Genomic DNA, 22,098 nt, shown 5'->3' with positions numbered 1-22,098 from the left:
CTTTGCTGGGGGTTTTTTTTGCCTTCCTCTGGATCAACTGTGGGTATAGGATAATAACTTTTTTTTTTTTTTTTTAATCGTTGAACTGGATGGACTGTTGTCTTTTTTCAGCCAGGCTAACTTTGTAACTATGTAACTGAACTGATGATGTAGAAAAAAAAATACAATATGTAAAGATGTTCTTAAAAACTTGCATCCTGGTGGATATTTCCCATTGCTTTCATTAACTAATCACAAAACATTACTGTATCTTTTTATTGATATGAAAATATATATAAAACACAAAAAAATTGAAATGGTGCAGTATAAACTACAAGGTCTCCACATCCAGTGCAGAGCAGTGCAAACTGTAACCAGCAGCAATAACATTGTTAGCCAGACTGGTTAACATCTATTAAAGTGTTACTAAACCCACAACAGTAATATCAGTCTGTATATGCAGTAAAGCATGCTTGTTATACTCACTGTGGAACCTAAGAGGTTAATCCTCTGCATTGTGTAAAAAGGCTGTTTGGTCCTGACTCTGATCCTCCCTTTCTTCTAGTGTCCCCCTCTTATCTCCTGATAAAATATATCATGTGGAGTCACTCTGCACATGCTCAGTTTATTGTGTATTGCTAGAGTTTTTTTTTTTCCTTGGGAGACTGCATGTAATCAGCACTGTCCAGACAGAGGTCAGGGGTTCTGCACCCTCTTACATCAAAATGAAAACTCCTCCTACAAACTTTAACAAGTGCTCAGCTGGACACTGATATGTCACAAGCAGTTTATATTTACTAAAATAATTGCATTTCCATGTTCTGTGTACTGTGGGAGACCAGATAGAGTAAATGCAAGGTCCTGGGGATTAGTAACACTTTAAAAAATCCTTAGTCAATCTATAATACTGTTGTAGGGCTGTTGTCAAAAATCATCATGAAGTTCTGTTAAAATCTTCAAATTTACAGCCTGCAAAGAAAAAAAAAGTGTACACATTTCAAAAAATGTTTCAATACCTGCAATTCGCTGTGAAATACTTCTGAAAACAAATCTGCAAAAAAAGTACATTATGGGGGTTGATTTACTAAAGGCAAATAGGCTATGCACTCCAAGTGCACTAAAAAGTGATCTGAGGGGAACATGCAAGGAAAATAAAAAGACAGTGTTTTTTGCTTGCTCATGATTGGATGAGCAGAGCTTCGCCTCGTTTCAGAGCTTCTCCTCGGATCTAAAGCAACTGCACTTGCAGTGCACAGTATGTTTACCTTTAGTAAATTAACCCTACTGTGTAATATTGGTGATAGTTACACTAATATATATGAAGTAGACAAGTACATTAAATACGGTTCCATGAAACTTACAGGTCCCCCCACTCCATGACTGGACAGTGAAAGGAGAAGCATTGCCCTAATCATCTTATCTCTCTGGCACTCTGTTGTCTCCGTGAAGGAGAACAACAAAAGAGAAGCGCACCAACCTTGCGCATTACCTCAGTAACCAAAAATTTATTGAATAAAAGAATGGTACTCACAAACAGCGAATAAAAACAAGCATGTAAGTCCTCAAGGGGACTTTAAAGGCAAGATGCCAATGCGAATCCCGTCATGGAGGAAGCCACTCAGTACAGCTGACGCGTTTCGAAGGACGTGCCTTCTTCCTCAGAGCTCTGAGGAAGAAGGCACGTCCTTCGAAACGCGTCAGCTGTACTGAGTGGCTTCCTCCATGACGGGATTCGCATTGGCATCTTGCCTTTAAAGTCCCCTTGAGGACTTACATGCTTGTTTTTATTCGCTGTTTGTGAGTACCATTCTTTTATTCAATAAATTTTTGGTTACTGAGGTAATGCGCAAGGTTGGTGCGCTTCTCTTTTGTTGTTCTCCTTCACAGTTTTGTTTGGGCTTCCCCAGCCTTGATGTGGAGCTGCACGACCTTGTCTATTCCGGTGGTCCCTTCCTTTTTGGAGTTTGATTCCATCTACTTACCACCGGCCTGGGTCCCGGAGCGCAGGAGATATTGCATTTGGTTCACTGACTCTGTTGTCTCCTCCTGCATGCACCACAGAACAACTGGTTGGCTCCTTTTACTGCTTCTTTCTCCCCAAGTCTGCTGCTGTACAGGGGACTGTAGGAGGCTATTACCAGGTCAGATCCAGGTACTTTTACCAAGCCACATTAATGAGTGACTTTTGTGCCTGGAGTTAAGCTTTAAAGCTGAATTTTACAGTTATGTATTTATTAAATATCATAAAATGCATTTAAACCACTTGCCCTCCAGAGGATTTACTCCCCTTCCTGACCACAAAATGCTTTGCGATACGGCACTGCGGTACTTTAATTGACAATTGCACTGTCATGCAACGCTGTACATAAATGAAATGTATATCCTTTTTTTCCACAAATAGAGCTTTCTTTTGGTAGTATTTGGTCGCCTGTGTGCTTTTTATTTTTTGTGCTATAAACAAAAAAAAAATTTTTTGCCTTTTTGCTATAAAACATATCAAATACATTTTTTAAAATAATCGAATTTTGTCATAAATTTAGGCCGAAATGTATTCTGCTACATGTCTTTGCTAAAAAATAATCCCAATAAGTGTATATTAATTGGTTTACATGAAAGGTATAGCGTCTACAAATGGCGGTATATATACTGGTATTTTATTAAATGTTTGTTTTTATACTAGTAATGGCGGCGATATAGCGGGACTGCGGCAGGCATTCTGAAACTGGGTGGGAACTGACTAACTGCCACTCACATTCCCAGTGACACTAATACAATGATCAGTGCTAATAAAAAGCACTGACACTGTACTTATGACACTGGGCAGGAAGGGGTTAACATCTGGGGCGACCAAAGGGGTTAACTATTTGCTGTGTGTGTTTTACATTTTGTGCTCTTTTACTTGGGAAACATGGTGCTTTGTATCTCTCTGCTGTGCAGAGAAATACAAAGCAGCATGTCCATGCTGACAGCAGGGAGACCTGTGTTTTTTCAGCTTTGCCGACTATCACCTAGTGGCGACCGAGAATCGCCAGCTGGGACCCGGTGATTGACATATCTTGCCTCAAATAGTGGTGCAGATAGGGCAGTGCGTGCGTCCCCTACCCAGAAATGCAAATCATATATGTATTTGATTTCGGGCAGCCCTGCTTCCCTGTAGCAGTACTTCTGCTATAGGGTGAATGGCCAGTAGTTAATGTAACGTGTGTAAGTACCTGAACTAGCCTACTGGAATTCCCTATACAGCAGCACACAGACTGGGAGAGGGAGGAACAGTACTAGATGCCAATCAGGCACTGCTGCATGCACACATGTCAACAGTAAACATGAACAGGGGGATGACTCATAAGTGTGCTTCACCTCCCTTCGTGTGTGGGTTGCATTTCTTGACTAAGGCTGGCCATACATTATACAATTTTCTTTAGAATTTTGCTTTAGATTTACCAAAAACCATATAATATGAGGTTAAACCTAAACAATACTTTCAATTGTATCCACTTAGGCAGGCCCCTGCACTACATAGTTGCAGGTAAATCTAAAGGATATTGGGCAGAAAATTGTATAGTGTATGGCCAGCCTTAGCCACAATGGAGCTCAAGGACCTAGCTGAATTCCAAGACTGGTCGAGTAAAATTACAAATCCTGTGACACTCAAACCAGTTTCTTGCTATGTATCTAATTATGTATTTGCCTGGTGCTCTGTTAAAGTTAACCTGAAGTCAGATAGTGACTAGAGCTGGTCCATGCATCTGCCCCAGTTCTAAAACCCCCTCTGCACCACTAATGTTTACTTGTTAGCTGCAGTGGACTCCTGGTGTAATCAGTCACGGTCCTCCGCTTCCATCTTTGCAGCAACCTTATGTCAGACACATGCACCGATTGCCTCTGATGCAGTCAGGGGAACTGGCAAAACTGGTCAGGCCAACATGTCTACAACAGGCCTAGTCCAGAGAAAGAATCTATGCTGAAGAGGATACGTATACTGCTGACATTGCAAACTCTGCAAATATCTTCTATTGCTTGGACTCGTGTATGTGCAGCCAGTGGTGTATTTACAAACAAGGTATTTGCCTAGGGCGGCATTTTTCAGGGTGGGGGGGCAGCACTGTCCCTTGGAAGAAGGGATGGAAGAATGACACACGCGGCATGCCTGGTGGGTTCCAAGAAATGCTGTGGGTTTCATGACGGTGTATGAACAGCCCGACTCTCGTTCCTGGGGATGTCTGGAGCTGTGAAGGACTTTCTCTCCTCTCACCATGGGGGATGGTGGCTGGTGTATACTGGGGATGGTGGCAGTGGTAGTGGAAGGCTCGGCTGGAGGACAAGGGTGTTCTTGGTCAATGTCAGGCTCTTTCTGCCAATTGTTGTGTTGCCTAGGGCAGCACAAAATCTGAATACACCACTGTGTGCAGCATTGACCTTTTTCCATCTGGATATGCCATATCTGGGACTTTTCTTTCTCTGCCTTGATTTAAAAGCTGGTCATCTTTAGTGCTTGAGGAAGACTCTCATAGGTCACGTTGGTGTGTGAGGGACAATGCACTTGGAAGGATACTATTGTACTGATACAAGTGGAGTATAAGTCGTAATCATATTTTCCTTGTGCTCTCCGCTAGACCATTCTCTCTAAATAGTAAGTTGACTATGCTCTGAGTCAAACATCACATTATTGGATTTCATTGACAGGTCACTCATTAATTGGGACCTTTATGTCCTCATGTATGTTGGGCATTTTGCTAACGTTGGTAACGTGAGTTTTTCAGCTTTTTTTAGCATTTTTGCATTGGTGTTTTGCTGCGTTTAGTGGTGTTTTCCCACTTTTTTTTTTTTTAGCGCTTTTTTTTACCAAAAAACATTTTTTTTGGTAAAAAAAAAGTCCAAAAACACTGGTTTGCGGTGGTTTACCGCATTTTACCGTGTTTTTCAGCGTTACAGCATTTGTACAGCTAAAAAAATCCTCTAGTAACCCACTGGTCCTGGGGGTTTTTTCCAGCCAAAAAACGTTGATTACAGTCTATGTGCGCATTGGACACATAGGATAAGATGGTGGGGGGTTTACTAGCTGTAGAAAAAAAACATCAAAAGCCAAAAACAACAGCTGTAAAAATGTAGAGTGTGCATGAGGACCAAGTCATTGGCCTATACACAAGCCTGGGACTTTATGATCAATAAGATCACACACTAATTTATAAGTGTATGTTCAACTACATATGGGAAAGAGATTCCGAAGATTTGGTTCACATATATGCATTTTGCATTTGATGCCTTCTCCAATGCTTTTTGCAGTTTGTTTAGCATTTTTCTACATGCATTTTTGACGCATTTTTTCTGCGTTTTGCATTTTGTTCAGCTTTTCTTTTGGAATTTTTTTTGTTGCTGGACAGAATAAAAATGCAAAACACTGCAAAAACGAAGCAAAAACGCACTACTACGCATTTCAGCAGCTTCTCAATTGAACGCTAGCAAAAATGCTGCTTTCTTGCTTTAACTGCTTTCCCGCCGCTCCATAGCAGAAATACTGTTACAGGGCGGCAGGGGTGCGCAAACTCACATATATATACGTGATTTTGCATTTCCAGGTAGGGGGCATGTTACCTACCAGCGCAGATATTCGCGGCCTCGACTGTCAATCACCGGGTCCCGGCTGGTGATTACTCACCGGCAATCGGTGATCGCCGGGTATTACCGACGGGGGAGAGAACTGTATGTAAACAATACAGTTCTCTCCCTGTCAGCTCCTGCACACTGCTTTGTATGGCTCTGCATAGCAGAGCCATACAAAGCACTGTGCTTACAGTTGAAAGCACACACACAGCTTTCTGTGAAACAGCACACAGTTAACCCTTTGATCACCCCACATGTTAACCCCTTCCTGCCCAGTGCCATTAGTACAGTGACAGTGGTTTTTTTAAGCACTGATCACTGTATTGGTGTCCCTGGGGATGTCAGTGACACCAAGTCAGTTCCTTCCAGTGTCAGAATGCCCACCGCAGTCCCACAGTCCCGCTATAAGTCGCTGATTACTAGTGAAAAAAAAAATCCAGTATATATACCGCCATTTTTAAACTCTATAACTTTCACGTAAACCAATTAATTTACATGTATTGAAATTTTTTTAATAGCAAAGACATGTCGCAGAATACATTTTGGCCTACATTTATGAAATAAATGTATTAGTGGGAAATAAAGGACGTAAATTTCATTTGGATGCATGACCACACAATTGTCAGATAAAGTAACGCAGAGCCGTAATGCAAAAAATGGCCTGGTCAGGAAAGGGGGTAAATCCTCTGGAGGGCAAGTGGTTAAGAAAAGTTCCTGACCCTTTCCAAAAATGCAGCAGCTCAAAAAAGCATAGATGTGAACATGTTCCAAAAGAAATCATGTTCTGTAGTACGTTTCTACAAAAAGCACTAAAAAACGCATCGGTGTGATTGGAGCCGTAGACCTAGTGATCCTTTCATCAGTACATCTGGGTCATAAATAGACATATATTCTGTTGCCTTTTTATCTCAGCTAATTCAGGACGTCCTTCCTGAATTTCAGTCTGAACATAATCACACAGAATGGACACAGCGATGTGGTATAGATTTTAAGTTGTCTTTTTTATATATATATATATACACATACACACACACACACACACACACAGTGAAGGAAATAAGTATTTGATCCCCTGCTGATTATGAATGTTTGCTCACTCACAAAGAAATGATCAGTCTAAAAATCGAATGGTAGGTGTATTGTAACACTGAGAGACAGAATAGCAGCAAAAAATTCTAAAGAAATGCACGTCTAACAAATTATGCACTGATTTGCATGTTCATGATGGAAATAAGTATTTGATCCCCTATCATTCAGCAGGTTTTCTGGCTACCAGGTGTCTTTCATACAGGTAACAAGCTGAGATTAGAAGCAGTCTCTTAAAAGGAGTGCTGCTAATCTCATTTTGTTACCTGTATAAAAGACACCTGTCTACAGGAGCAATTAAACAATCAGATTCCAAACTCTCTACCATGGTAAAGACCAAAGAGCTGTCCAAGGATGTCAGAGACAAGATTGCAGACCTACACAAGGCTGGACTGAGCTACCAAACTATCGCCAAGCAGCTTGGTGAGAAGGTGACAACAGTTAGTGCAATCCTTCACAAATGGAAGAAAATCAAAACGACTGTCAGTCTCCCTTGGTCTGGTGCACCATGCAAGATCTCACCTTGTGGAGTGTCAATGATCATGAGAACAGTGAGGAATCATCCCAGAACTACACTTGAGGATCTTGTCAATGATCTCCAGGCAGCTGGGACCACAGTCACCAAGAAAACAATTGGTAACACACTATGCCGACAAGGATTGAAATCCTGCAGTGCCTGCAAGGTCCCTTTGCTCAAGAAAACACATGTACAGGCCCGTCTGAAATTTGCCACTGAACATTTGAGTGATGAGGAGGACTGGTTGAAAGTGTTGTGGTCAGATGAGAACAAAATCGAGCTCTTTGGCACCAACTTAACTTGCCGTGTTTGGAGGAGGAGGAATGCTGCCTACGACCTCAAGAACACCATCCCAACGGTCAACCATGGTGGTGGAAACATTCTGCTTTGGGGCTGTTTTCTGTTAAGGGGACAGGACAACTGCAACACATCAAAGGGATGATGGACGGGGCAATGTAATGTCAAATCTTGGGTGAGAACCTTCTTCCCTCAGCCAGGGCATTGAAAATGGGTCGTGGATGAGTGTTCCAGCATGACAATGACCCAAAACACACGGCCAAGGCAACAAAGGAGTGGTTCAAGAAGAAGCACCTTAAGGTCCTGGAGTGTCCTAGCCATTCTCCAGACCTTAATGTGATTAAAAATCTGTGGAGAGAGCTGAAAGTTCGAGTTGCCAAATGTCAGCCACCAAACCTTAATGACTTGGAGAGGATCTGCCAAGAGGAGTGGGCCAAAATCCCTCCTGAGATGTGTGCAAACCTGGTGGCCAACTACTGGAAACGTCTGACCTCTGTGATTCCCAACAAGGGATTTGCCACCAGGTACTAAGACATGTTTTGTGAAGGGGATTAAATACTTATTTCCCTCATGAACATGCAGATCAGTGCATAATTTGTTAGACATGCACTTCTTTTGAATTTTTTGTTGCTATTCTGTCTTTGTGTTACAATCAATACACCTACCATTCGATTTTTAGACTGATCATTTCTTTGTGAGTGAGCAAACATTCAAAATCAGCACGACATCAAATACTTATTTCCTTCACTGTATGTGTATATATATATATATATCTCATGACAGAGGGAGTCTGTCGCTGCGAGAATATAGGAAAATGTAGCACAGGATTTGCATTTAGGGTTAATGCAAAGTTCCAGATTGCTGTTTCTGAGCAGAGAAAGCTGTGTTTTTGGCTTTCTCTGGATTCCGTGAAACTGAGTCGGAACTTTCAATCCTGTGTCTGGGTTTCTGACAGATGCCTGTAACCCGTCTGAGTGCACAGGTGTACAGGATTGTTATATAGACAGGTCTGAGGAAAGCTCAGGGCTGTAGTCAGTTTGGAGACTGCTCACAGTGTGGGAGATGGAAGGGCTCCCTGGGGTTAGGGTGCCCTGGCCAGGAGCCAAGAGTCAGCATCTCACTGAGGGGACAGTGGTGCCCCAGCCACAAACCAAGAGACAGAGGGTCTCACGAGGGGTCAGAGGTGCCCCAGGCCAGAGACAGCAGGTCTCAGTTCCAGGAGTCAGGTTGGCTCCTATCAGGGGTGTCAGGAGAACATAATCCATAGGCCAGAGAAGGGCTATGCAACAGGGTGCTGTGACTAAAGGCTAAAGAGCCAAACATTCCAGGTGAACCAGAAAACACAGTTAAAGGGACTGGTGAGAGCAGCAGCAGTGTTGCCAACAAGTGAGCCAGGTGGCTTGGCATTTTTGTTCACCTGTGAACTTTGCTTCTTTTTTTATTATTTTTTTTCTATGGTTTTTGCTAGTGACTTCCTTTTGGTTTTCTTCCCCCTTCCTTCTGTAATTCTTTCTAGGGGAGCTAAACTCAATGATTTTTTTAGGTCTACTTTAGTAAAGATAAAATATAAATCCTCACCAAACTGTGGTTTAAGAAAGATGCTAGTGGGCTAAATCAACCAATACTTTGTATGTCTTTATGAAACTACTGTATAAGTTGGGCATTGTAAGATGCAGTTACTGTCCCTTTAGGCTTATTCACATATTTCGGTAAGGAGAATGTGACAGAAAAATTGTGACTAGGGCACAGTAAGACGGAAGTGGGAACAGGAGCCAGAATTCTACTATGGTTCCTGAAATAAATAAGAATCCAGTGCGTACACTTTGTTTTTAAAATTATGATAAGTCAGTAGTAAAATGGATATGAACTTTAAAAGTAAAGGTTTCCTATGTTAAGAAAAATGTTTACTGTCCCTAAACAGTACCCTGACAAATATACCTTTTGTCTGAAATTCCTCCTAATAAATAGCCATGTGCTTGCAGGTCTGTGTTGGCTCCTAGGCCTTTTCAGTTCCTACAGCCTAATAGCTATATAGCGAATATCTGAGATTGAAGACACTGTTAGTTCTAACTGTTATTCTTGTGAGATTTGGTGATACCACTACTGGGCTGCTCACAATTATCTTTACTGGAAGCTCTGACATGAGGAAGCAAAGCCTTGCCTTTAACAAGATGGTCACCTCCACACAGGAATGGTATGGCATCTTTTAGGGAACCCGCTGACAATACCCATCAGTCTTGTTCTCTGTTTGTATGTACATCCTTCAGAGTTTAGTTCCAAAGTGTTACAAATGGCCCTTTAGGGAGTTTGCCCATTACTTTTTGTCCCAAAGACACAAAAAGAAGTGAGAGGAAATTTCTTCAAGACAAGGGGAATTCCCCTCTTGGGCAGCTGTTATCAGAACAGATGTCCCGTTAGAAGATTTCAACTTTATTTCTAAACCGCACATATCAGTTGTGACCAGAATAAAACCCTGACCTAAACCTGATCTAAATCTGTCCTGATGTAAAGCTTACCTGGATCACTGAACAACTACTATATCTATCTGCACATGTGTGAATCAGCACTTAAGAAGTTTGTTATAAAAAATGTTTGTTCACACTCAAAACATCATTGCATGGACATACTCCTCTTTCAGTCTATACCAACCTGAAAATCTCTGATGAATGTTAGGAAATAGGTAACAAAGCCAAAAGCTACGATCCATTCACAAACAGCACTTGCTTGGTGATAAGGGGACAGCTAGAGAAGGAAAGGAGAGTGAGAGAGGGGACATTTGCATCAACAAATATACAGTATGTAGAATTTTCATGAAAATGAAGAGCTATTCTTGTTTTTGTCAAACTGAAGTTATTTTATGGTCTTTATTTCCAAAACAACCTTAGTTCATAATACCAGGAGGCCTTAGTTCATAACAATAGGAGGCTTAAGTGGAAATATGTTTTGCTTTTTTTTTCTCTGGATTTTGAACTATTTAGAAACCCTTTTTAGGCCCCTTTCAGATGGGCAGATCTATCAGTGGGATCCACCTGCTCAGCGGGGGATCTCTCTGCAGAGAGGATGATAGGTCTCTGTCTGATCTTCTCCTGCAGAGTGGACACAGACACTGCCTGCTGATTTCAATGGGACGGTCGGATGGAAATGGATCGCCTGTCCGTTTCCACCCGATTGTCATTCGATTTCAATCCCAATGCGTCTGTTTTTGGCGTACAGGATCGTATCAGATGCCGGCGGGTGTTAGTGGACTATTGTCCACTAACACCTGCCGGTCCATAGAAGTCTATAGATGAACCGATTGGGTCCGCCTAAAAAAAACAGACAAACGGACCCCATTGGTCCGCTTGTGTGAATGGGGCCTTACAGCATTAATTTCCTTTATTTTATTATTTTTGTTTTCAAACATATATTATGTATTTATAGAACAACAATTTAAATCTAAGGATAAAGCTTGTAGTTTTCCCCTACTTTAAACTGATGAAAATGACTGTCTTTGATACCAACCACAGTAAAACATGTCCCCACTTTCAGGGCACCATAGGAGAGTAAGCTAATGTTTTACATCAGTTTTATTACCAGTTTATACAAGAAAAATACAGTGATAACTGTATATTTCATCAACCTTTTCTCCATACTTCAGGTCCTATTGTTTCAGTTTCACACTTTATTAATCAATTTATTGATCATAAATGATCAAACAGGTAAAAGAAATTCTAGAGAAGAAAAAAAGTAGTAAAGAGAACCTCTTTCATTAATAAAAAAAAAAACTGATTCCTTGAATACGTCACAGCAATTATATTCTGTAGTTCTTAAATAAGTATTACTATTATTATTTTGGAAGAGGCACTGCTGAAAAAGGGCCATCTCCCCGATTTGCTGATAAAAGAACAAAATGAGCAACAGCACCACCACCCTGTTCAAGTGACTGTGTTTACAGGTGACATTTAGTCCAAAGGCTTTTCTCCACTGGCTTGAAGAGAACCTGTTAACATATATTATTATATTGTTATGCAAGAGAGCAATATTAAATTATAAATTCACCTTTTAACAAAAAATATTAAATGTACATTTTTTTCCAGGTAAAAGAAAAATGTGCATTTATTATTTTTTGTATCTGGACCCTCTAAAGCAGTGCACCAGTGATCAGCAGATTGCGGGTGCCATGCAGGTCTTCTGCTGACCGGTCAGTGTATCTGTCTGCTCATACATTGTATAGGCAGGCACATACAGTATTTACTGACAGGAAGACTCAATTAACTACCACAGCGCTCCACAGCATCGTGGTAGTTCATTGAACACTACAAGCTGACGACCACAAAGGTGTCCTGGAGCCCCACATGGTTGTGTGTTTTTTTGTGTTTTTTTTTTTTAATCCTGACCGCTAGGAGGGGCAAATAATAACATCTCACACCACCCCCCTTTTATCTTCTGTATAAAATAGAATGTAATAATACATTTTGTCAGAACGGATACTTTAGACCACTGTGATTGTGTCCTGTGAATCTGTTCCTGCAATTGCAGTATTAAACTTTTATTTTCAGTGTCTCAGCCAGAAATCTTCCATTACAACATGTTTCATGTTATACCCTGACTATGGGTGTAACAAGGTATGATAGGAGAACTTAAAGCGAAGTTCCAGCTGAAAAAAAAAGGCAGCAGCTACAAAAACTGTAGCTGCTGACTTTTAAAGTACAGTCACTTACCTGTCCCTCAGTCCAGCAGTGGCCTCACCATGGCTGGTTTCACCGGCCATCTTCTCTCCCTGGCGCCGGCATCTTCAGTGTGGGCACCTGGCTGTGACAGCTTGCAGCTTCACTGCCAGGTGGCCATTACACATGCGTGAGAAGCACTGCGCTTTGTGAATGGCCCCGTAGTCTTCTGGGACCTGTCACGTGTCCCAGAAAACTACGGGGAGGACAACTTCCGCTTCCGATTGCCTAGGCGATCGCAGTGGAAGTGGGAGTGGATACTTGTCAAATTCGGGTACCCACTCCCCAAAGGTGCCAATCCTTAGTGGGGAGCGGGGAACAAAGCATTAAAGTGGAACTTCCCCTTTTGGGTGGAACTCCTCTTTAACCTTTAATATCAACAGTATTGCCTTCTTGCTGTTCTCTTTTTTTCTATGACACTTCCTACCCTGTCCTGTGCTGCTACATCACATACTGTCAGTACCAGTGTAAAGATAGCAGTTGCTGCAGCTGGCTGGTCTGTAGGCGTGTAGGCAGAGGGGGGTGTCAGCACAAGTCTGTCCATTGGTGGACAGGCAGACTGTTCTCCCAGAACAGCCAGAAAACTGACCACACTGGGATGGATGCGCTTCTTTGCCTAGCATGTTCAGTTTGAAATAGGAAATCAGGGAACTGGTAGGAACACCAGTGATTGTGTACAAAGGAAGCAATACAAAGTAAGCTCTAACGAGCAGGGCCCTCTGGTTCCTCTTTTACCAAATTGTATTGTAACTGTAATGTTTACCTTCATTTTGTAAAACGCTGCACAAACTGATAAATCCTGTATAATAATAATAATAATAATAACAGGATACTTTTTAACACAAGTACATGCTACAACAGACACATATTTGGAATATGAAATGTTTGGTAACAAACCTTTAATGTTAATGCTTACTAAATACAGATACACACCTCTTCATCAGGCTCACATTTAAATGTCCCAATGCCAACTAAGGATGCACATATAATCACTGTTACGTGTAGCAACTAAGGAACAATACAGAAGAACGAGTGTTTCTTATGCATACACAGAAAATGTTCTAGGCAATCTGTCAAGATAGAAATGTTAATGTTACCATTTCTGTCTTATATAGCTGCAAGGTCAGGGCTTGCCATCTGTATCCTGGATTCACTACTTAGTGAGATCCCTGACACTGATCATATATGTAGGAACAGACTGCTGCTTTTCATGTGTGGGCAAGTGTGAATGGGCCCAAAAAATAAACAACCAGGATACCAATCCCATTCAGCCATTTGATGAAAGTTAACCTCAAAAGCACCCATGTAAAATTTGACTGGACCTTAGATGGACAAAGTCATTGGTGGAAATGAGGCATAGATGGATTTTTGTCTTCTTGGGTTAGGTTCAGGAGCACCACCCCAAGCTGTGGTGGGAGAGGGTGGAAAATAAAATAGCTTTTTTATAGGATTTGTTTTCCTTTTTTTCAGCATACAGTATAATACATTTGTGGTGATATCCTTTAACCCTTTCATGCTGACGTAACACAAATATGTGGCCTCACAGAACTGGGCTTTTTTCTGTGGGGCCACATATTTGCGCACCTGTCTTTGTGCTGTTAGTGCACCGCACAGCACGGTCCCAGCACAAAGACCGCAGTATCACTGAGAGCACCGGGTCCCGTTCTAACGATTGGGACCCGGGACTCCCGATTCTGGGTCACGTGATCGCTGTGATAGCCTCTGATTGGCTATCACAGTGATCAGTCACTGTACAGCCCGGCCCCCTTGTTTTTTTCTCTCTCTATGAATGGAGGAGAGAGATACATTCTCTCTCTCTAAGTCCTGGCATAGAGGGGGAAAAAATGTTTGTAAAAAAAGTAAATAAAAAAAAATAAAAGATAAATAAATATTACAAAATACAGAAAAAAATACCTAGATCAAGGTTTGATCTAGTTCAGTGCCAGGGTTAGTGTTTTGGTCAAGGTCAGGGTCAAAGGTCAGGATTAAAAAAAAAATTGGTGTCAGTTAGTGTCAGTGTGTTTTAGGTAAAAAAAAAGACAAAAACAAAATGTGCACTATTGTTTCTGGGCTGTCCTGTGGGTACAAACAACAAATAACAGACACATATATGGTATTGCTGAGATCATCAAGAGCTGGAGAATTTTGTGTTGTTCTTTGGTGGTAGGTTATGATAATAACAAGAAACACACAGCTAAATAAATACAAAATGATTTTTTTTACTATTTTGGACCAGTTTTCCTTTGATAGTAAAAAAAAAAAAAATCAGGAGATATCCATTACCATTTACCACCAAATGAAAGCCCAATCTGTCCTGAAAAAAAAACAAGATATAATTCACCTGGGTGTACAAAGTAGTTGTGATGATATGTACGGTTTTACTAACACATGGCAACGTTGCAAAATTGTGCTTAGGCATTTAGATTTGTTTTACCCTTAGGCGTGTAGGGGTTCATAATCAAATGTATGTGTTAGAAATCCTTTTCTTTTACATACATGTGAATAGAATTCTTTTATAAAAGTATCAGTGAGTATTAATATTCACATCCTTCTCCAAAGGTTGCCCCTGGTATATCATTGGTAGAAATGAGGCATGGATGGATTTTTGTCTTCTTGGGTTAGCTGACCCCATTCAGGTTCAGGAGCACCATCCCAAGCTGTGCAAGATGGGAGAGGATGGAAAATAAAATAGCTTTTTTTTTATAGGATTTGTTTTTCCTTTTTTAGCATACAGTATAATACATGTGTGGTGATATCTTTTAATAATCAAATGTATGTGTTAGAACTCCTCTTCTTTTACATACATGTGAATAGAATTAGATATCCAAATAGTAAAATGTCCTTCTTTTATCATAGGATCAATGAGTATTAATATTCACATCCATCACATCCTTCTCCAAAGGTTTCCCCCGGTAATTTTCAGGGCTTCTGTTCCCACAGCAAAATGAGAAAAGTATTACGGGGGGAGACATTTCTTAACTGTTAGAAATTAGTTTAAGGGTTGGATTTGTGTTAGGGTCAAGGGTTAGGGGTCAGTTTAGATGATAAGTCTAAAATTAGAGTTAATGATAAGTTTTAAGTAATCTGTTATTGTGTTTGGGTGTGTTCGGGGGGGGGGGGGGGTTTGCTCATTTTAGAGGTTAGAGTAAGTGTTAAGGAGAAGGGTGAAAGTTAAGTGTTAGGGTCAGGTTAAGGTTTAGATTAAATGAGAGGTAATTTTCCACACTTATAACTATACCTATAATGGATATTGCATTCATTTGTTAATGCAAATCAAGCAATGAGAGAAGAAAAAACAAAGCAATTGCTACAGTAGAGTAGAGAAAGTAACTCCTATTAAAGTGGAACTACACTGCATTTAACCAATTCAATACCGGGCAATTTTACACCTTCCTGCCCAGGCCAGTTTTCAGGTTTCAGCACTGTCACACTTTGAATGACAATTGAATGTTATACAACATTGTACCCAAACTAAAATTTTATCATTTTCTTCACACAACTAGAGCTTTCTTTTGGTGGTATTTAATCACCGCTGGGGGTTTTATTTTTTGCTAAATTAACAAAAAAAGACCAAAAATTAAAAAAAAAAAAAGGTTTTCTTTGTTTCTGTTATAAAAGTTTGCAAATAAATAATTGTTCTTCATAAATTTAGGCGGAGATGTATTCTGCTACATGTCTTTGGTGAAAATAACCCAAATTAGGATGTATTATTTAGTTTGTAGGAAAGTTATAGAGTTCACAAACTATGGTATAGATCTGAATATTGACCAATCCTGAAGTACTGACAGCCAATCTAATTTCTAGAGGTCCAAGAATGTCAGAACAGTACAGATATCCCCCAAATTACCCCTTTTTGCAAAGCAGACAGTCCGACGTACTTCATAAGAGGCATGGCGAGTTTTTTGAAGTTGTATTTTTTTTGTCATAATTTTTTTGAAAATTAAAAAAATTAGTTTCACTATTTTTTTTTTACATATTGTCACCAGTCCAGTACAGCATCATCATATAACTGGCATGGCGGTGATCAGGGACACTGACTGGTGACAGTATGAAAAAAAAAAAAATATATATATATATATTTATTTTTTTTTTATTAAATGTTTTCTTTTTTTTAAGATTTTTTTTTCATATTTCACTATGACCAAAGTAGTACAATGTTACCATAGTAACATTGTACTACTTTGGGGAAGTGATCAGTATTTTTTTTTTTTTTTTTACACAATTTGCTTAAAGCAAAGAATTACTTTGCTATAAGCAAGCATTTACCTGAATGACATTGATTCATTCAGGGTTTTTTTTTTTTTTGTGCTTAGCTGTGATTTGGCCACAGCTAATCACATGACATGTGCATGTGATTAGCTGTGACCATTCACAGCTAGACACTAGTATACAATGGATGGCATGAATGAAGCCATCCATTGTATACAACTGTCATTGGTCATTGTGATTAGTCACAGCAGGTCACATGGTACCGGCAATGGGGCCGATACTCAGATCTGTCATCGGCCGTGTCCGAGGTACACGGCCGGTGAAAAATCGCGCCGCTGAGCCGCTCTGCAGGAGCGCAATCTGCGCATGTGCGGGAGGACACCATATGGCGTCCACCCGGAACGCTGATGACATTTGCCGCCCACCATTCGGGTGGCAAATGGTTAAGCACCACAAACCAAAAACGCTATTTAATTCATTTTTAACCACCTCCCACCCACCATATAGTACAATGACGGGCGCAAGATGGTTCTCTCGTTCTGGGAGGATGTCATATGACATCCTCCCATTCTCACCGCGCATGCACGACTTAGGGAGCGTGCAGTGTGGCGATCGGTGGTGCGCTGTGTCCCTCGAACACAGCGGATCACCGATCCATGGAAAGAGCCAAAGATGACGGCTCGGTCATGTGATCAGCTGTGTCCAATCACAGCTGATCACATGTAAACAGGGAAATGCTGGTTATTGGCATTTCTCTCCTCTCGAGCTGTCATGCTGACAGCTCGAGAGGAGAGCAGAGCCGGTAATCGGCATTCCTCGGAAGGGACATGTACACTGATCATCAGAGCACTGATGATCAGTGTACCCTGATGATCTGTGCAGCCCCAGCAGTGCCATCTGTCAGTGTCCATCAGTCCCAGCTGTCAGTGCTCATCAGTGCCACGTGCCGGTGCCCATCAGTGCCACATCAATGCCACATATCAGTGCGTACCAGTGCACATCAATGCCACATATAAGTGCCCATCTGAGCTGCCTTTCAGTGCCGCCTATCAGTGCTAGTCAGTGCCGCCTATCAGTGCCAGTCAGTGCCGCCTAACAGTACTGCCTTTCAGTGCCCATCAGTGATGCCTGCCAATGCCCATCAGTGCCACCTACCAGTGCCTCATCAGTGTAGCCTATCAGTGCCCATCACTGCAGCCTCCGTAGTGCACATCAGTGAAGGAGAAAAATCACTTATTTACAAAATTTTATAACAAAAACTAAGAAAAACTTTTTTTTTCAAAATTTTGAGTGGTTTTTGGTTTGTTTCAGAAAAAATAAAAAACTCAGAGGTGATTAAATACCACCAAAAGAAAGCTCTGTCACCAAAAAATGATAAAAATTTCATATGGGTAAAGTGTTGCATGACCGCGCAATTGTCATTCAAAATGTGACAGCGCTGAAAGCTGGAAATTGGCCTGGGCAGGAAGGGGGTATAAGTGCCCTGTAGGCTTGTGGTTAATATTCAAAGCAAACTTGCCATTCCACCCCTAGCATTTCTGGCCATGGCAATCTTGAGTAAGGGCAGATGATTCATGTAGCATTTACGTTCTGGAATCCATCTGCCCTTAGCTTAGGCATGCAAGCAGGAGGGTATGCTTATTTGAGAAACTCCCCTCCTGAATACTCCTGGGATGTATTACATCATATGCCTAGGCCTGGAACCCAGGAAGTAACTGAAGAAAAAGAAAATTAAAACAAGTATATATGATATACTTTTCTTTCTATTTACAGGCAGCTTATAAATAGTCAATGTCATTGAGAGTGAAGTTCCCCTTTTTATGGAGTTATTTTAGTATCTATCCAACCAAATACATTGCTATAGAACAAAACTAGTTGATAGAAAACATCATTTGTATATACAGTAGCATAACATAATGTTATTTTATTATAAAGGATACTGGGAAATATAGCAAGGGATGACAGTACAGAAATAGACATTCGTATATGGCATGTTCCTCTTTTGTTCCATTCTGGGCATGACTTGTAGGAGATAATAGACTGAAGCAAAATGTAGATGACACCAAACACAAATGTTACTAGGGCTCCTGTATCATGAACTTTCAGAACAGACGTCTCCTGAAAGAAATTGAAATGTACATAGTTACATGGTGTCTATACTGTGCTTTCTGACATTTTGCAGTGCAGCCATCTAAATGTACAGTAAAATAATACCTAAAGTGATTAATATATTAGAAATATATTGAGAAAATATTATTCTGACTCCAACTGCTGTATGAGTGACTTATCCTATGTAAAGACCTCTATGCCTGGCCTGTATAGGCAGATACAATTACCACGGACAGTCTTTATCAGATAGCTGAACCCACCAAACACCTTTTAATCATCCAGGGAGATCTTATTGAATGTAGCAGGTTACAGTAGACAACACACAGAGGTGCCTGGGTAACATGGGGAAACATAGTGCACAGGGAGGTGATGGATGCAATGGAGGGGCGATTACTGGAATCAATCCCCTTTATGGTTCTCTCTGCAGCAGCTGAACACCAGCAGGAGGGAGAGGAGAAGAAGCCAATCTCCAGCTGCTGCAGAGAACCATGCAGGGGATTGGTTCCAGTAATTGCATTCCCACTGTGCCGATTACCCTCCCTACACACATCCAATTTATCCAGCTGCCTGGGCCCCCCTGCTGGCCTGGGCCCCGTACAGGATGATTGGTGGTACCCCCTTAATCACGGCCATGAAAAGGAACATTAATCATTACTATGTATTGTATTATATTTTTATACAACAAGTGTAACAGCACAAATATATTGGGGAAATACTGTGAAGTCCTCATTTAAGACTGGTAGAGGGTGTTGCTTCTAAACTGTAGAAAAATATTAAGTCTTAGAAATGTTGAGTATTAAGTAGGAATAAATATAACACCAACACATACAGCAGAATTATATGGGACACATCAGGAGTGAACTATGGAAACTGCTATTGCCAGATTTGTTTTGAAAGTCTGTCATACTCCTCCTCAATTGACTACACTGTGTATCCATAATCTGGAAGAAATATGTACATATCAGATGTACTCATACTTCACAATGCAGGCTTGTTCCAGGACATGAATTCATAAATAGTGAAGTAAAGGAAAAGATGACAACCCTAAAATTATTCTCTGATTCTCTCAGTACGGGGATGTGGGGGCTTCTGTTGTTAACCTGAATTTGAAGTGCAAGGTCCAAGACTTCCATGTGTCTTCTTCACCACTAACCTGGCAAAATCCCTGCACCTGATATACACATGCTTGAGTAAATACTGGGAAAAGATGAGGATGGAAGCCACCAAGTCAGCAATGTCAGCTTCCCATAGGTTCCTTTTAAAATGTATTTAGCAATGGCTTCTACTATTTATCTATCCAGAAAGGTTCCCTCTAAATCTTCATACCCTTGTAATCCACTCCACAGTTGCAGCTCAAAAATGTATGGTACAGATCACATGTCCAAAGAAACATGTTACAATGCATGTACTAAAATGTATGTCAAGCTAAAAACATTTTATTGTGCAGTTCACAGGTTGGATATTCATAGACCATGAGTTAGGATGGTACTTTGAGGTGATTGGACACTGGAAAGCTTTGCTGGACACTCCCACCTGGACATACCACTATAACCCTACCCCACTGCTAGTGTCCCCTGCTAGTGCCCTAAGGTGATGGGCCTCCTCTCCTTTATGGGGAAATAATTTGCTTCATTAGTTTATTATTTTAGTTCAGATTCCTCAGTGACCTCTTCAATCAACTCCTCACTGTCTTCTAATTCAACAATAGAAGCAGTGTATCCAGATCAGCGCAACCTCAGTATAATCTTGGGAGATGCATCCAGACCCCACACTGTTGATTCAGGATCCTGCTTGTACCCTCACCTTGGTACTTAGTGTAACTTGTGTATTTAGCTGCAGGGTGTCATACATGTCCAGGGCCGTGGTTCATCCCTATGGAACCCAGACCCTGAAGACTGCTTCAGGGGTATGCCCACCATGACAGATGAAGTCTGGACCTGAGTAGAGACCAGTGACATACACAGGTAAGAGAGGTTTACCTTGTACTGGGCTGATACTGTAGCCTCATTTATTGCAGGTTTCCCGAAAAACATTTATTCCAAATTAAAACAGGAAACCATGAATTGTGTGTGAAAATTATTCACTTGTGTGGTGTTAAACTTTTAAAAATTGACTATAAAATTCCACCATTCAGAGCCTAGTTACGTGGATGACTGGATTAAGTGTTACATCAAACCACAGGTTGTACTTTTCCACCATTTCCACCTAGAGACCTTTATAAAGGTACTTTCTACTTCCCTTTTGCCATGAAAACCTCACTACAGGGTGACCCGGATTGCTGCATAGTCCTTTACAGACATGCTTACCCCAATTCTGCACCTCACACCAGGAGTACCCCATTAGTGGGAACCACCTGCAAATTACTTAAACCGCTCAGAGTGACGACACTTGCACTTGAGCAGGAACGTGTTATAACATTGGTGTCTGCATTCAGTCATATTTCTCAAGCACACAAGAAGTGGCCAATCTCACCAAGGCAAATTTTTTGCCAACTATGGGGTCAACTTACTAAAGGCAAATAGACTGTGCACCTTGCAAGTGCAGCTGCTCCAGAGCTTAGTAACTAAGACAAATTCACACTTTGCAAAGAATACCTGATTACATGCAAGGAAAATAAAAAAAAGCAGAAGTGGAGCTGCCTCTCATTTACTAAGCTCTGAAACAATTTCTCTTGCAAAGTGCACTTTCTTTTTGCATTAGTAAATCAACCCCTTTCTTTGAGCCCCTTCTCCACCACTGCTGTCTCTGCTGGAGTTAGAAAGTGAATTGCCTCCTTTCGAGAATGCAGACATTGAGGGGAATGACGGCAATGTTGGAGGAGGCAACAAAAGAATTCTCTCTCCCAGTTTCTCGTACACCTGATGTTCTGACTTTACACAATATGCTTGCCAATGCAGATATGCTCACTTTTGTCATGTGAAAAAGCCTTAGCGTTGTTGCACTTGATTCTCTTCCATTTTGCCATGCCTCCTTGGGTACTAAGAGACCTGCTAGGCCAAAAAAGACATTCCCCATTCATGAGCAAATAGAATGGGCAGTTGTTGATGATTGGGCTATCCCCAACAAGAATTATTGCTGAAATCTAGTGGAGAAAGAGTTCAAAAAAAGTGATCTGATCTGGTAGTAGATATTACTATCTCAGACTTAAACAAACAAACATATTACTGTGGCATTAGAATATTTCCTTAATTTAAAGATTCTGCTGACATTATATATATGACATATATGATATGGGGGTGCAGTAAAATAAGTCAGGGGGCATAATGTTAATAGTGGGGCAGAGATAAAGGGAACCAGTCATTAGACTAGTATGAATAAACAGAATCTGTGCCCCCTTTTATCCCTCCTCATCAGAGCCCCCCTTAAATCAGGTGTTCCCATCAGAGTGCCCCTTTACATCATCTGTCCTCATCAGAGTGCTTACTTATATCAATTGCCCCTCTCAGAGTGCCCCTCTACATTAATCGCCTCATCAGAATACCTCCTTACATCCACTGTCCCCAACAAAGTGCCTCCTTACATCAACTGCCTCCATCAGAGTGCCCCCTTTACAACAAAACAAGTGAAGAAATGTCACCAGCACACCAAGGATTC

General features: G+C 41.0%; 1 protein-coding gene across 1 annotated transcript in view; it reads right to left on the bottom strand.

The window, feature by feature from the left end:
• Positions 1 to 241: 241 nt before the first annotated feature.
• The window catches only part of DRAM1 (DNA damage regulated autophagy modulator 1), an 87,854-nt gene continuing 65,997 nt past the window's right edge, over positions 242 to 22,098 (bottom strand). The window contains exons 4-7 of the mRNA XM_089651808.1: positions 18,336 to 18,513; positions 13,120 to 13,178; positions 10,130 to 10,222; positions 242 to 948 (exon numbers count right to left, since the gene is read on the bottom strand). Coding sequence (XP_089507934.1) covers positions 904 to 948; positions 10,130 to 10,222; positions 13,120 to 13,178; positions 18,336 to 18,513 — 375 coding nt within the window. The 3' untranslated portion in view covers positions 242 to 903. The remainder of the gene's footprint in view (positions 949 to 10,129; positions 10,223 to 13,119; positions 13,179 to 18,335; positions 18,514 to 22,098) is intronic.

This window comes from Staurois parvus, unplaced genomic scaffold (genome assembly GCF_062004578.1).
Source record: "Staurois parvus isolate SC_StPar_1 unplaced genomic scaffold, SC_StPar_1.0 ptg000025l, whole genome shotgun sequence".
Taxonomy (NCBI): Eukaryota; Metazoa; Chordata; class Amphibia; order Anura; family Ranidae; genus Staurois; species Staurois parvus.
The sequence above is the reverse complement of the archived record's forward strand: the minus strand, read 5'-3'. Positions and strand labels throughout refer to the sequence as shown.